General features: G+C 45.0%; 1 protein-coding gene and 2 pseudogenes across 1 annotated transcript; 1 reads left to right on the top strand and 2 right to left on the bottom strand.

Moving 5' to 3' along the window:
* Nucleotides 1-1147: 1147 nt before the first annotated feature.
* Nucleotides 1148-4085, bottom strand: LOC136473459 (AP-4 complex subunit sigma). The gene is made up of 4 exons (XM_066471100.1): nucleotides 3847-4085; nucleotides 3501-3587; nucleotides 1567-1635; nucleotides 1148-1457 (listed from the first exon to the last, which is right to left on the bottom strand). Exons 1-4 carry the CDS (start codon nucleotides 3985-3987, stop codon nucleotides 1323-1325), a joined length of 432 nt encoding a protein of 143 aa, XP_066327197.1. The 5' UTR covers nucleotides 3988-4085; the 3' UTR covers nucleotides 1148-1322.
* A 7257-nt stretch (nucleotides 4086-11342) lies between these two features.
* LOC136469843 (protein ALP1-like) lies at nucleotides 11343-12992 on the top strand (annotated as a pseudogene).
* Nucleotides 12993-13508: 516 nt separating this feature from the next.
* Nucleotides 13509-16004, bottom strand: LOC136469842 (uncharacterized; annotated as a pseudogene).
* Nucleotides 16005-16352: the final 348 nt, after the last annotated feature.

The following is a 16352-nucleotide window of genomic DNA, read 5'->3' as shown; positions in this document are numbered from 1 at the left end:
TACAACAAAGTTTGCGGTCTCTAAAACCATGGTTTCATTTAAATCATATTCTTTCTGAAGTTTTAGAAACTCCTTTACGTCATCTTTGTTCTAAAACATGGTTATGTCTCTAGCCTATAAAGTCACAGATTCAAAAACTACATCATCTAAACAAGCTCATATTGGGATGTTTTTGATCCTTATTTTGTACAGATTTTTTTTATCTCTTATTTTGTACAGGATTGTAAGCCCATAACAAAGAAAAGAATGCTAGTTCATATACATTTACCTCCCTGAGGATGGATGACATTAGGAAAATACTCATTACTGTTTCCTTAGGTAACTAAGAGCCAGATGTGCCACTAGTATCACCAATTCTCCACCCATCATCCGGCGAGCATCAACAGAAGGGATTCAAAAGCCAGAACATTCATAGTTGTGAGTTTTGAGCAATTGTGAGTAATATTCATGATGCTTTTATTTATGGAGTTCAAACGTTCATGTGTTGTGGAAGCAAACTGAAAGATGTGTTTGTGCTTAACAGCCATTACCATATAACATTAGCTTTTACTCGAGTTGGTTATCAAAATATAACTTCTTCACAAAAAGATGCATAATTCAAATTAAGCACCTGATTGGTTCAACAAGAATTGAACTATTAGGTCTAGGAGGAAAAGGCCATGAAAAAAATGTATGAAGATACATAGGTAAAACCATAAAGAGAGATACTTGCGCGCAGTGAGCAATGGCCAATGGCAATCCAAATCATATTTTTCTTGTCTATATAAGCACAACACAGCTATATCAGAGGAGTTAGCATGATCTATTATAGTTATCACAGGACGAGAAACATTTTCCACTAACGTAAACAGACCAAAATTGGCCATCATTTCACAGGCATCCATTCTTGTGAACAAGTGACAATGTGGTACTTATTACAGGTTTGTAAACTAACGGCGATCACATAATCATAACAACAAAATGCTCCATATAGTCAGTTTTATCAATCACTCAACATCAACCCCAAATATTCACCTTTGATCATTACTATTCAAATTATCTGCAACAAACTACATAAAAATGTAACAATAAATTACTATTTTTATGAGAGATCAGCTTTTCTTAAGATAAATATACCTTTTATACATAAGTGGTCAAAGGGAAGGCATACATGAAAAGAGGATCACAGGAATATCTGAAAGCACACAATCAGGTCAATTCAATACAACATGCTTACAGAGATTGTTTGCACTTTCACATACAGAGGGAAAATTTATGGAAGGGGGCAGAGGAAAATGTGCTAAGAAGAAATGGATGGAAAACTAGACAAATGGATCACTATTTTAGGAAGTTTTCTCCATAAGTTGTATGGGTGCCAAGATGTTCTGTTTACTCGTCTCCACAATGCAACCATTCATCACCATCTCTTCCAACATGAAGTGCACTTTCTCCAGATGGAACATGATATCAAGCTCGCACTGGCCGAAAGGAGATAAAAAAGAAAAAAAAAGCATCAGCCCCAGTTACGCGAATATTTTTACAATGCTAATAGCTGAGAGAAAAACACTTGGGGTTGCCTAAGCTTACCACATTGCCAAAGTGGCGATCCATAGTTTCCACCAAAAGATGTATAAATTCAAGGATAGCTAACTCATTCTGCAAAATGGAATGAAATGGATGCATTGTTAATTTTTGTATCAGAGGGAGGAAATACCTAAAACAAGATTTGCAGGTCAAGGAAGTAACGGAAGATGCATCTACTATCCAGTAATCCTTGGTAAGTTCAAAAAATGAAATGCAGTTAAATTGCAACAGAAGTTACAAATCCAGAGGCATTCATTTAAATTTGTGAGAAGGTGCATCTAGTAGTGCTTGACAACTTGAAAAGAACACTGGAATGCAGTCAAATTGCAACAAACATTAAAAATCCTGTAGCACTGATTTGCATATGCAAGTTGCAGTAAGACATGTATAGAGAAAGACATGGTAAACAATGAAACTTTCCACCAAAACAAACCTACTAGCCCAAATAAAAATTCCTAAATCACAAAAAGGGATATTGGAAATAACAACTATATTCACTCAGGCACTTAAAAAGTAAAAACAAGACAAGAAGCAGAAACAAGATATAGATAGATATGCAGTGCAGCAATTTCACAGTGTACTAAGTTTCCAAAGGGCCAATCAAAATGTCACGAAATATTATCAAACAAAAGTCCATTCAGTGAGTTATGTGTATATTTCAGAATTAATGAACTAGCAAATGCTGCCATCAAAGGATAACCCAGTAGAAGCCTTATCTGATGATTTGGTTGAGATCTCCATACCTATTGGGCACTGGCAGATCAATCTCTACTAAATCCCATTGCATGCTAATTTGTTTCATTGAACAAATATATACTCCATCCTAAAGAAGTCATCTAAACTAAATTTGACCTTTGACTTATTTGCAATAGTGTCAAATGCTACAAAATTAATAATTAATATCAATTTAACAGTCCTTTTAATACAAATATATTCAAGTATTCATGCAACTCTACACTAATAAATAATTCAGACAACTGTTGGTCAAAAATTGCAAAGATTTTTTTTTCCAAATCAGAACACGTCATAAATTGACAGATGGAATATTGCTTGATCGGCAATAAATAATTTTATAAAGAAAGGATGATAAGAGTACATCCACTTAATAAGGACTTGCTTAACTATAACAGTACCATAGATGGTTCCCGGTGACTATTAGGAAAACAATATGGTGAGTTTGTGAAAACTACTCATGGATATTAGTTTGGTAGGACTAGTACCCTTGAGCGAATATTCCTAACGATTCCCTTGACTAACCTTATGCACAGTGACGAAAAAGAGTAGCCTTAACAGATGGTGACATCATGGACAAATTAGTCGTAATCGTAAAGCTATGAAAATCCCATGAAAGATTATTCCATTGTGATCTCTGTAGCAACTGTCATCCCTACTAAATCCAATTGCGTAGTAACAAACAATTCTTTACAACTTAGATGAAAAGAATTATATGAACAGGAGCTAAATCCATAGCATCAAGCAAAAACCATTTTTTGCTGTTCCGTTCACAATATTAAGTATTGCTTGATCTGTGACGAATAATTCGAATTCATTACTAGAGGATGATAACAGTAGAGTGAACGAAATTCAGACTTGCACAAGGATAACAGTACCATAGACGACAAGGTGAAAGTTAAATAGATCATTGCATTGCTTTGCTTTGAGTTTGAGGTCTATGCAACCTTTGTGGTTCACAGGTTCTGCATCATAATACTGTTTCCTGCCAAACCATTTTCGTCACAACCATGGCTGAGCTGAGCACAGATAGATGGCAGCAGCTAATAGCAATGGGGATCGACTTCATCCACAGTTTGCAATCACAGACAAATTGGCATGGCAGAGACCTGAATTCATCCAAGGGAGGAGAGGAGAGATTGAGAGAAGAAGGTGCAGGGGGGTGGGGGGGGGGGGGGGGGGGGGGGGGGGGGGGGGGATCACACCTCATCATTGTCGACGCCGACGAGGAAGAAAAGGGAGGCGTAGCGCCTGTACACGACCTTGTAGTTCCGGTGCTCCACGAACGAACACTGCATCAATCAACAAAAAAACCAGCGGGAGTCTCAGAAAATCGGAAGTGCAGGATAAAACCCCTTATCCCGATCCAGATCCAAGACGGTCCAACACAAAACCAGCAGGTTCGTGGATCCGGAAAGGAGGGCGATGATCCGAGCGGATCAGGGGGGAGCGAAGCAGCGGAGGGGACGTGGAGAAGAAGGGTGCACGTGGGTGAGGAGGAGGAGGAGGAGGCGGCGGCGGCGGTGCGGACGGACGGACGGAGGGACGGACCTGCTGGTCGGTGCGGGCGAGGCACTTGCGGACGATCTCGCCCTCGAGGGCGCGTCGCTCGTCGAGGGAGAGGTGCTCGTAGTACTGCGCCAGCCGCGTCTGGCCCTGCTTGTTCACGAACAGCACGAACCGGATCGTCATCTCGTCGTCTCGGCCTGCCTGCTTGCTCCTCTGCTGCTCGACCCCGTCGTCTTCTACCTCTCGATGAGCCTGTTCTGCTCCTGCTCGCCACAAGTCAGAGAGGAACTCCACCGAGCGCCGTTCCTTGGCCATCCGACGGCCAGCACCCTAATCGGGAACAAGGCCCATCTAATAAATAATAGTCTGCGGCCCAGTAAAGAGGCCTTCCAACGTTCATAGCAGGCCCGCCTTTGGTGCAGACAGCGTCGCTGTGTTTAAGAGCCCGCACGGCTCCGCGCGGCTCCGCCTCCGCCTCCGCCCACTGGAGCCGATTTTATTCATCCTGCTTTCCTCTCTTACTGTAGCTCGGATACCGTTTACGAAGCCGGTGGAGCCAACATTTTTTGCTTCACCGGTGAAGCCGCTGGCTGTGAGAGGGAGAAGGAATGAGAGAGAAATCTGGCTTCTGCTACAGTGAATAAACCGTGGAATTGCAGCGGAAGCCGGAGCCGTAGGAGGCCCAAAATTTTAGGTTGCGCAGAAACAGCAGAGTAGCGGAGCAGCGCCGGCAACGAAATCATAGATGATCAGTTCGAGATGCGTGGAGCGGTTAGACGGAGGAAGGTTGCGACGAAGATATAGAGACCACTAATGAAGAGGTGGAGATGGGACAAGATTAGGATGGTCAAGTTTGTGCCGCAGACCTTTATATATATATGAATTCACTGCCGTCACCCCTCTTTTGCATGCTCCCATCCGTATTTTGCTAGTTTTTACAGAAGAAACTAAATAATTGGACGATCTCTTCGAGAAACAATTATGCTTTGCCATCGCAGCGAGGGGCGCGCCTTCATTAAAAGAACCACATTTTGTGAGGTCTTTGCCAATTTGCCATACTGGTCACGCAACTTCTAATGCGTGATTAGTGCCCTGTATGGGTTTGCACGAGGTTGTTTGTGTGCGCTTGCTGTCTCACCAAGCTTTAGATTTACTCTATACAATGCAACATCTTCCACACAGTGAGTGTTTTTATTTATTACATGATCTCTGATCTGGCTCAACTGATACATATGATTAAATATTAGTAAATTTTACACTTCTAGCTCTAACCAACCTATTTTTTTAATGGTATGACTTATTGACAGCCGTCCGATTTTAGGTGCAAGCAGACGGCCGTCTTCCTCATCTCCCTCCCCCCATCTGCCCACACCTACGCCCGACTCCCCACGCGGCTCTCTCCCCTCCGGCGGCGGCGGCTCCTCCCCACGCGCCCAACACAGCTCCTCCTCGACGTGAACGTGGCTCCTCACTCTCTTCCCTCCGGCGACGGTGGGTTCCAGCGGCGGCGACGAGGTAGGCGACTTCCTCCTCCTCCTCCTGGATCTGCAAGTTAGGGTTTCAGCGAGCTCTCCCTCTCATCTTGCCTAACTCCAGTGGGCTTAGAAAGGGAAGGTTTGGGGAGGAAGGCATGGCAGACGGTGGGGATGGCTGGAGGGGTTAGGGGACCTAGCGATGGAGAAGGCGGCTAGGCCAGGTCAAGGCGGGGCATCGTGGTGGTGTTGAGCAGAGAGCATGGCCATGACGGTTGCGGGATGTGGGGGAGGCGAAGAAGGTGACGCCGCAGGCAAGCTAGGATTTCGTTGGAGCTCCGCGGCCCCTAGCTCGCCCACAACGGGGCGGTGGGCGACAGGGCGGTCGGACCACGGCGACGAGGCAGTGGGACCATAGGAGGAACACAGCAACGAGGTGGTGGGACCACAGATGGAAGAAGGAAAACAGTGCGAGCGGAAGAAAGAAGAGAGAAGAGAGAAAAAGCACGTGCGCGGCCCTGCGTAAAAGGTCGGCCATGGCCGCGCCTGATCTGACGCATGGCCACGTATTTTAGAAGTGTCTTTTTTATGTGGAAAGTCTGGATCACCGATGCAAGGTACTAGTACCTTCAAAAAAAAGTACCAATCACGTCTCCTTTATTGTTTTTGACAAAAAGAAAAAAAACTTGCGCTCCTGTCGCACACGTGTTCATGTGCAGTCAACGTGGCCACGGCATGGGAATGACATTCCTAGCCTTCTCTCTCCCGTCGCCAACCATCCGCCGCACAGTCTTACCGCATCATGGCGACCTCCATCGCCGTTGCCTTCCCTCTCTTAGGGCCCGTTCGGCAGCAAGGGTTTCAATCCCATCCTGAACGCTTCCGGGGCAAGGATCAAGTCAATCAGGTCGGTTCACTTAATCCTATTGGATTCAATTTCAGACTAGGGTTCGTTTCTTCCCGTCAAAATCATTGTTCGGCTGCACAGGAATAAAACCCTCCTCACTTCAACATAAATCATTCATCAAGTTAATGCATCCTAGAATGGATCGTTGATATACCAAACATTGCACACGCCTTGCAAGTTCACAAAACATTGCACATCAGTGTTATTGACTTTTCGAACTGGCCTGATTTCACATGCGTGTTCATTACATAAACATACGAACATAATTGAATCTTCATTGTATAATCTCAAACAAACTGAAAATAAATATCCAGCTACGAGTCTTTACATAAGAGGCCTCTGAAACTAGCACCTGAACAAACATTGAAATAGAACTGGCCCCATGTCTTCAGTTCTTTCACTAGTTTTGTCACGTCATCACAGCAAACATTGGTTGCACGCCTGCAAAAAATAGAAGGAAATGGTAAGTTCCAGAAGGGTTGAGTCTCGCGTGACTTCTGAAACTAATCACAATATTCATTCTAAAAATTTCAAACATTGTTCGGCTTGTGTCAACTTGCTTACTGCAATCTAAAATTACTCTTATCTGAATATACAGCAGGACATCTCTTGCTTACCATGGACACTGATGACCTACGTTTACATACAGATCTCCTATTGTTGCCAAACCTCAAAGATCCAGTGTGACAGTACTATGGCTCTTCTTATACATCTATTTGTGATCTTCTCACTTTTCTATCTAAAACCTACACCATGATGACAGAGGCTTTCCCATAGATTAAAAGCCTTATCCTTTAACTGCACACAAAAATAAAAAAGGCGGCAACAACCAAAATCAATGGTGTTTTACTGTGTTTGGATGATGATGACTAAATCCATAAGCTGCTACTGTCACCAGTTGTTGTTACTGAAAAAAACGGTAGCCATCAATCAATGACCTGCAGAAAAATACCTACGTTGAGTTTGTTTATAATGCCTAATGCATGCTGTCAGCCGTAGGGTGTTCATAAACACGATTCTTTATAACTTGGCCTAAGTTTATATATATGGTTCGTAGAAAAATGGCAACACAATTACCAAATGTCTAATGCATCATGTTTTGAACCAGAGCAGCAACACTATTATATAGCTTCAGAAAACTAAAGGTACAAAAACAAATGATCAAGCTGCAGACCCTAGTGAACCTAGCGAATGAATTGCAAGGCTAAAGAGGTCCTACCTTTCTTCTTAAAAACAAAGGATAATAACAACCCATAAGCCTTTAAAACAAAGAAGAAGCTCAATTTAGTCTGCAAGAAACTAAGAAAGCAGCCAACACATAAACTGGAAATTTTACCTGCAAGACATAGAACATAGCCTGCAGACCTGAACCTGATTCTTACCCACCAAACAAAAAGCTGAATAAAAAACTCAAACAAAGGATCATCTAGTTGGGCCATGGATTAAATAATGGATGAGTTTATTCCCGAATCTTTTTTTAAATAGAAGGATCACTCAGTTTCCAAAAAAGGAACTGAGTCATATAGATGCTAAATAATATTAACCATGTCATATAGAAGCTAAATATTATTGACCATGTCATATAGAAGCTTTAATAAAGATGATAGTCACATAGAAGCATATATAAACTCATAGTCATATAGAAGCTTCTAGAGTACCTTCTGGAGTTGGTACCGGATCCAAGAAGGCGAAGGTTCAATCAGAGTTGATTATTCCATCACCGTGCAGAGATAGGTATGGACAACCAACGCTGAAATAACTGCTAATTGCCACATGAACTGATCTCCCCAGTACACTGAAAATTAAAAATGACAGCAAGCTCTGGCTCTGCAAAGTGCTTGGAAAAACAAGCTAGTAAGGTAGGAGTAGAAAATAGATACAATATAACCGAGCGACGGATTCTCAAAGTGCTCGGTAAAAAGTTTATTTATATAAACCATCATGCATGCATACCTTTACTGAATGATGTTAAGTTATTATTATACATTGATTCCCGGCTACTAACTGATTGACCGACTGCCTGATTCTGTCTATACAGAAAATCCCGCTGGTGTTTCCTGGGTGAAGGCCTAGAGACGCAGAGATCGTCTATGCGGCAACTGCCAAGGCAGAGAAAAAGCTCAAATGGAAGTAAGTATGCTGCTGATGCTGGTTTTTGGGTTTAGATTTAGAGAGATAACTGCTCATTGCCGACGCCAAAGATGATTGCCGGGTGGATCAGGCCGTGTTCTGGACCGTTTCGGACCAAAACGAACGAGGTCTAAATGAGCCGAGAAAGCCTGACCCGAAAGCAAACCCAGCCCAGCTCTGTCCACTCTGGTAAACAAAGCCGACTCAGAGCAACTCCAGCCCAGCATGCAAATTGGGCCTCTATTTTTTTCATTTGCATGCTAGCCTGCAAAAAATAGGGACCCAAATTTGCTTCCAACTCCAGCCCAACACCCCTATTCCAGCCCAAGAATGCCCCGCACATGCGCCGCAGGCGCCCCGCTGAAGGGTCGAGATGGCGATTAGAGGGGGGTGAATAGTCTTTTCTAAAACTTAATCGCGTCGGCTAACCGATACAAATGCGGAATTAAAACTATCGGTTTAGCCAAGACTATACCCCACTATATATGTTCACTAGCACCTTACAAAGATAACAATTATGCAACAAGGGTGTCGGGCTAGTTAGAGCTCTCCTAAATAATTCTAGGAGCAAGGTTACACAAACCTAAGCCACTAGTACTTTAAGCAACAAGAGAGCTCCTACACATGCTAGTAAGCAAAAGCACAAAGCTAACTAAGCTCACTAGCAATGCTCAATAACAAGGCAACCAATGCCTAATTAGAGAGCGCAAATACTTAGCTACACAAACTAAGCAATGTGACTAACAAGGTTACTAAAACCAAATTAGCCACGCAAGGGAGCTACTTCTATGCTATACAAGCAAGAAGGTAATTAGCAAGCTACACAAGCTATCTAATTATAAGAGCAACTACACAAGCTTAATATGTATAAAAGTAATTGCAAGCTTGTGTAAAGGGGATGCAAACCAACGGGAAGAACAAGGTTGACACGATGATTTTTTCTCCCGAGGTTCACGTGTTTGCCAATACGCTAGTCCCCGTTGTGTCGACCGCTCACTTAGTGGTTCGGCGGCTAATTAGCATCACCCGCTAAGCCCGCACATCGGGCGCCGCAAGAACCTACCCCTTGAGTGAGGGTAGCTCAATGACATGATTTACTAGAGTTGCTTTTCGCGGCTCCCGCGGGGCGAGCACAATGCCCCTCACAAGCACTTCTTCGGAGCGCTGCACAAGCTTCTTGCGGGCTTCGACGGAGACCACCACCAAGCCGTCTAGGAGGTGGCAACCTCCAAGAGTAACAAGCACCATGGGCTTGCAACTCGATCACCTAGTGCCACTCGATGCAACCTCACGATGCAATCACACTAGAATTGCTCACTCACACAATCGGATGATCACTATCAAGTATGTGTGAGATAGAGGGCTCCCAAACACTCACAAGCATGGACACTAAGTCCCCTTAGGTGCTCCCCCCAGCCATGGCCGAGGGCCACTTCTATTTATAGCCCCAAGGGCTAAACTAGCTGTTACCCCTTCACTGGGTAAAAATCAGGCCGACCGGACGCTCTGGTCGTGTTGACCGGACGTTAGACCTCAGCGTCCGGTCACCCACAGATGGCCACGTGTCCCGATTCCAACGGTCACTTGACCTGACCGAACGTAGCAACTTCAACTGACCGGACGCTGAACCCCCAGCGTCCGGTCGTTTCCAGTAAGGCACCGACCTCGACCGGACGCGTCCGGTCACACTTATCGGACGCAGCCCAGCGTCCGGTCACACTCCAGCTTCTGTGTCACCGTACGTCAGCCTGACCGGACGTAGCCTGCCAGCGTCTGGTGCTTTCAGATCCAGCGTCTGGTCAATTGACCGACGCCAGCATCTTCACGATCAACACGTTTTCACTTCTAACTTCTTCACCTTTGCTCCAATGAGCCAACCACAAGGATTTGCATCCGGCGCAATAAAAAATAGACATTCCATTTTCCTGAAAGCGCCGAATCCCACCGAGTACGGCCATCTATCCTAAACCCGGTCATAAACTTCTCTACACACCTATGACCGGTGAAATGAAATACCCTAGGTTATACCTTTGCCTTGCGCATTCCATTCCATCTCCTCCAATATTGATGCAACACATGCACCAACATGATCAACAATGATATGATCCACTTCATATCATCACGTGATCATATTGGTTCATCGATCTTGATTTTACTTGCTCTTCACCGTTGCCATCGTCCATCGGCGCCAAGTCTTGCTCAAGCTTCACCGCCACGCGGTTCATCGCTCCAAAGCCTCCGACTTGCCCTTCACGCTTGCAACCGGTCCATCAAGCCAAGTCTTGTCTTGATCTTCTCCACCTTGATCACATGACTCAATGTTATGTCTCATGTGCAATGAGCTCCTTCATCATCATATGTGCGAGCTTTGCAACATCTTCAAGCCATCTTCACCTTCATGGCATATGTTGCTCACACACATGTACCTATGGACTAATTACCTGTGTATCTCACATAAACATGATTAGTCCACCTAAATTATCATTCAATTACCAAAACCAAACAAGGACCTTTCACCCGCACACGCGCCCCACCCGCGCACTGCCAGCTTCGGCGCCCCGCCTGATCCACGCCACCGACGGCGAGCCAAAGCCCCTAGACCGCACAAAGCCGCCTCGACGTTGACTGCCAGAACCACCTCACCGCGCGACGCCCTCGCGCTGCGCCGTCCCGGCCGCGTCCCAGCTCGCCGTGAACCGCGACCCAGATGACATCTTCACGAGCCCTAGTGAGCAACCCCTGCCCAAGGCCCTTCCTTTCCTCTGTGTTGGACCTCCCATGCCTGTCCCAGCCTTCGCGCATCGATACCCCTGTCCTGGCCTGTCCCGGCCTTCGCGCCCCTACCCAACTCCATTTGTTCTTGTTTTTTTATTTGATAAAAAATTTAGGACCATTAACTGATTGATTTGTTGGTAATTAAGCGAGATGACCTAACAACTTGTGGATAAGTTATGGTACAAATGATACTACTGACTTATCTAATAGACTAGCACCCATCCCACAAATGGCGATCAGAAAGTAGTAGAAACATGGAGGAGAAAGGTTCAGAAACTCCATATCTATAACCAATTAGACCAGTTCCAGACTTCCTATTGTGTAGTAGTCATGAAAAGGCAAGGTGAAAGTACAACTTGAACCTTAGCTTGTCGAACCATTAAACACTTTTTCTAAAAAAATCATGTTATAGGATTGGGTTGCGGCAAGTACAGGACTTTAAGCTAATGAGTACAAAAGAGACAGTTTTGTTCTGTCTCTTGAATTTGTTCTTGTCGCACTAAGGTGGAAGATGAGATGTCGAAATCAAAAGATTACACTTTTTATAGGTAGAAGAAAGCAATAGCAATACAAACTTTTCTGTTAACTTTTTCCCTTTTTTGTTGCTATGGTAGATGTCAAGGTTTGGAACTAGAGCTCGTTGAGGGTGGGATGAAGAGGATGAATCTGATGATGACGACCTCTTCATCATTGCTGGTCTTCTTGAGGGCTCGAGGAGAAACAAGCGCAAGAAAAAGTTTCGTGGATCGTTGCCGGGTCGCCGCAAAGTGCCACGGAACATTTCTAAAGGTCACAATCGCATCTACCTAGACTACTTCACGGACCAGTGTGTATACAGTGAGAAACATTTTAGAAGGAGGTTTCGGATGTCCAGGTCACTCTTTCTACGGATAGTGGATGCAGTGGAGTCTCATGATGACTATTTCTGTCAGAAGCCCAATGCCATCGGAACTCTTGGCGCCTCTCCCATATAGAAGGTTGTTGCCGCCGTTCAGATGCTTGCCTACGGTATTTTGGCTGACTTTTTGGATGAGTATGTGAGGATGGGAGAGAGCACAATCATTGAGTGTCTGAAACATTTTGTGAAGGCTGTCGTCGAGGTCTTTGGTGAAGAATACTTGAGGGCCCCCAATGCCCAGGACATAGCCAGGCTGTTGGCAATTAATAGTGCAAGAGTGTTCCTAGGAATGCTTGGTTCCGTTGATTGCATGCATTGGAAATGGGACAAGTGCCCAGTAGGTTGGAAAGGAGCATACGAAGGGAAAGAAGATGGGCCGACCATGATCCTTGAGGCCATTGCATCACAAGATCTATGGATCTGGCATGCATTCTTTGGCCTTCCAGGTTCTCTAAATGATATCAACGTTTTGCGCCGCTCTCCACTCTTCCAAAGTCTGACCTCTAGGATGGCGCCACAAGTGGAATACATGGTCAATGGAAACAAGTACACAATAGGGTACTATCTTGCTGATGGGATATACCCAGCCTGGGCAACGTTTGTCAAAGCTTTTCAACATCCATAGGGCAACAAGAAGATCCACTTCACAATGGCACAAGAAGCAGCGAGGAAAGATGTGGAAAGAGCGTTTGGGGTGCTCCAAGCTCGCTTTGCAATTGTGCAGGGTCCTACAAGAATGTGGCATAAGGAAGATCTATGGTACATAATGCAAGCTTGTGTAGTCTTGCATAACATGATCATTGAGGGTGAGCGAGATGAGAAAGATGATTTTAACTACCATCAGGAGGGTGTCCCTGTGTTGCAACCTATGGACTACCAATGTCGTAATCCACTTGTGCTAGAGGACTTCCTGAAGATACACGACGAGATTGAGGATAGGTCTTCACATGAACGACTTCGTGATGATCTTGTAGAGCACTTGTGGGCAATTCATAGTTCAAGCTAGTGATAGATTTCAAGCTTGTCCCTGTCTTATAATGTTAAAAATTATTCTCTGGTGCACTGCCATCTTTCTGCAGAAAGAATAGGCTAGCCTCTATTCCATGCTTTGTACCAGAAGGGTATCCATAGTAGAAAAACACTCATTTCCCACACTGATTTTGTGCCTCAAAAATCAGAAACAATTGCACACCCATACCCCTAGAAACAATTTCAAGAACTGAAGACAGCAGTCAGATAGCTGTTCACATTTTAGGATATGCCAAACTCCAGTTTTCACCTTTCAGGATGCTGCTTCTTTCTGGACTACATTCAAGAACTGAAGACAGATAGCACAAAAATATGAAATAGATGTGGCTTAAAATAAAACAGCAGTCACATGCAGTCCAGATAGCTGTTCACATTCAGCTAGCATCCAGATACAGAGACAGACATAAGTTCACATAATACAGACATAAGTTCACATAAACTTAAGTTCACATAAACTTAAGAAATGACCACTAGCACTCCACTCTTACCAAACCTACACTCTGCTCTCACCACTAGCAGTCTCGCCTACACTAGCACTCATCGCCTTCGCAATCTTCGCTCTCTTGGCCAACACATATGCCCTTTGATCATCGTCCATGGTGGTCACATCACAAAACATAATTTTCTGTTCCTGCTCCCACTGCAGCCGCTGCTCCTCCATCTCAATCCTACGCTGCTCAAGCATCATATCCTTCTTCCACCTTTCTTTCTTCATCTTATGTTCCTCGGTCTTCATTACCATTAAGTTTTGCATCATATCCTTGTACTCGTCATCTCCTTCATTCTTTTTCAGCTTCTCTTTGGATTGCTTTCTACCCGAAGGTCGAGTTTTCTTGGCAGAAGGGACTGAGGAGCTCTCTTGGCCTTGGGCGGTTGACTCATCGTCTTGTTCACTTCCTACTGGGAGGTTGAGCTCTCTGGACTTGGTTGGTCTCTTGTTGCCTTCAAGTGTCGATTCGAACTTCTGAGTATGCCTCAACGTGAGCCAGCATGTTCGAATTGACAATTTTTGCCCTTCGCTTTTCTGGCATACCTTGCTTGGGCTTCAAGCAACTGCATCAAAGATCAAGTGCATGATTAGATATATAGCAATGTCAAGATATATAGCAATGACAAGGTATGGGATGAACCAATTACATGCTCTTTGTATGGAATGCCGCTTGGATGACGACGCTCGACCTTCTCGTAGTAGCCTTGGAATTTCATGCACTCCTTTAGTATGACCCCAAAGCGATGCTCGAGTGAATTGGGAGTCCTATCGGACTCAAAGTCCCTGTTGCTGTGGAAATCATTTCCGATCCTCTCCCAATAAGTTTCCTTGGCTGGTTATTCCCTATGATAGGGTCATTGCTGATATGAATCCAAGATTTGCAAAGTTGGATATCCTCAAGATTAGTGTAGTTGCTGCCTCGCTTGGATGATCCTTTGCCGCCAGTACTTGGAGTGGCATCCTGCTGCCTCAACACTTCCAAATCATCATCCACTTTCTGTGTCAATATGGTTGTGAAATATCCTCTTCCTGCTGCACTTGAAGCCCTTGGTTCCTGCAAAAAACATAAACTCTAGATTGTCAGTTCAGTCCCATGCAATGTAATGCAAGTGCAAATTGCAACATGTCAGTTCAGTTTGTATTCAAATTGCAAGTGTACTAGTAGCAAAATTGCTGGCATGATGGATGATTCATTCGACAAAAACCTTTCTAAGCTGGCTATTGCTGGATTCATTTAACATAAATCCTTCTTAGCTGGCTATTGCTGGATTCAATCAACAAAAAATGTTTCTTCTGCAGGGATATTTCATATGGTCTCCCACTCTCTCTCTCTCTCTCTGTTGTTATCTGTTTCAGACTTGCACCAGCTAGATGGATGGATACACCTCCATAGGTTGACCAGCTCCTGCCTACCTTCGGTGTTGTTTATCACAACTAATGCAAATGCTAATTTTCTTTGGGTCACAGTCAACGCCTCTTCATTCAGTCCAGCCCATACCCATCTGTCTGTCCAAAAGAAGAACAAATCTAACCGTGGCGTGTCCTCCCTATGAATAGACTACCTGCCTGCCTGTCGGCCGACAATCTTGAGTTTTGGAGGCATGCTGTGTCATATTCAGAACTTGAGGATATTTTGCCCCTCTTTTTTGATCCGATACATATATGCGTCTGAAACCAGATGCGGGCTTCCTAGACTTAAATTTTTGCTCATTTCATTTGATGATATAACCAAAACCAAAAGGTACTCTACCAGAGTTGACAGAATTGATGATACGGACCGGCTTGTGTTTGCATTGCAATTTGCACTTGCCATGTTTGATGATATAACAACAGTCACATGGCATTCTGGCTAGACAGCTAAACACCAGGCAGTTAACAAACATGCTACAATTGTACTATATGTTCTCATCGTGGCCCAAATTGCAGACAAGTGAGCACGCCTCAGCCCTTCAGAAGCTCAAGTATAACACAGCTCAGAAACAAAACAAAAGCAAAATAATGGCTGCCTGATCTGAACAGGCACATGACTGAGCTCAATGTGGAACAAGTAAAAATAGGTGAGTGACCAGCAAGAAAGGCCAAGTATCTTCTGCAATGTCTATACTAGATTTCTTTTGTATTGTACTTGTTTAATGTTACAGTTAGTAACACAATCTTATAGAAAGTAATAGCACATACAAAAAAGATCAGAGAACATATGATTGTGATTGCCATAGCACATGCACATAGCTTATCTAAAATGTTTACCAATGAGCTCTTAACATTAGCACAACTCACCGAGTAGTCATCAGGCGTCCAATGGTTGGGGCTGAAGTCGCCGGCAACCTCATAGACGTGTGCTGGTGATGTTGTGGTGCTGTCGGCGTCCCAAGTGGCGGTGTGAGGCTCCGTGAAGGTCAATGCGTGAGGACCGAGTCGAGGCTGCTCGTTGGGGAGTCGAGGAGGTAAGCCGCTGCCGCCGCCGCCAGGAGAAGGACGTTCTTGGGACAAATGCGGCATCGGACGGGGATGCGGCGCGACGAATGGGCGACGTCGCGTGGGAGCCACCGTCGGACGGGGAGGCAGCCCGCCTCCGGAGAGGCCACGGGACGCGTCGCCGTCCATGGGAGAGGAACCGGCAGCGTGGTGGGCGTCGGCGTGGTGGGCGTCTTGCTGGTTGCGCTGCTGCTGGTCGTCGGTGTGGTGGGCGTGGAGAGGAGGAAGAAGAGGGACGGGCGCGGGGATGGAGGTCAGGAACGCAAGCGGGGATGGAGAGGAGGAACAAGGACGAGGATGGAGAGGCGGGGATGGAGAGGAGAGGTGGGGATGGAGAGGAACAAGGACGAGGACGCGGACGCAGGCGAGGTC

This window comes from Miscanthus floridulus, chromosome 8 (assembly GCF_019320115.1).
Source record: "Miscanthus floridulus cultivar M001 chromosome 8, ASM1932011v1, whole genome shotgun sequence".
NCBI classification, from domain to species: domain Eukaryota; kingdom Viridiplantae; phylum Streptophyta; class Magnoliopsida; order Poales; family Poaceae; genus Miscanthus; species Miscanthus floridulus.
Note: the sequence above shows the minus strand (reverse complement) of the source record. Positions and strands in the feature narration are given on the sequence as shown.

Excerpts from the sequence above, each read along its gene's own strand:
- LOC136473459 (XM_066471100.1), bottom strand. The coding sequence starts at position 3,987 with ATGACGATCCGGTTCGTGCTGTTCGTGAACAAGCAGGGCCAGACGCGG. Across the intron at positions 3,588-3,846 it reads TCGCCCGCACCGACCAGCAG|TGTTCGTTCGTGGAGCACCG; the intron begins GTCCGTCCCTCC and ends TGATTGATGCAG. Across the intron at positions 1,636-3,500 it reads TCGGCGTCGACAATGATGAG|AATGAGTTAGCTATCCTTGA; the intron begins GTGTGATCCCCC and ends TCCATTTTGCAG.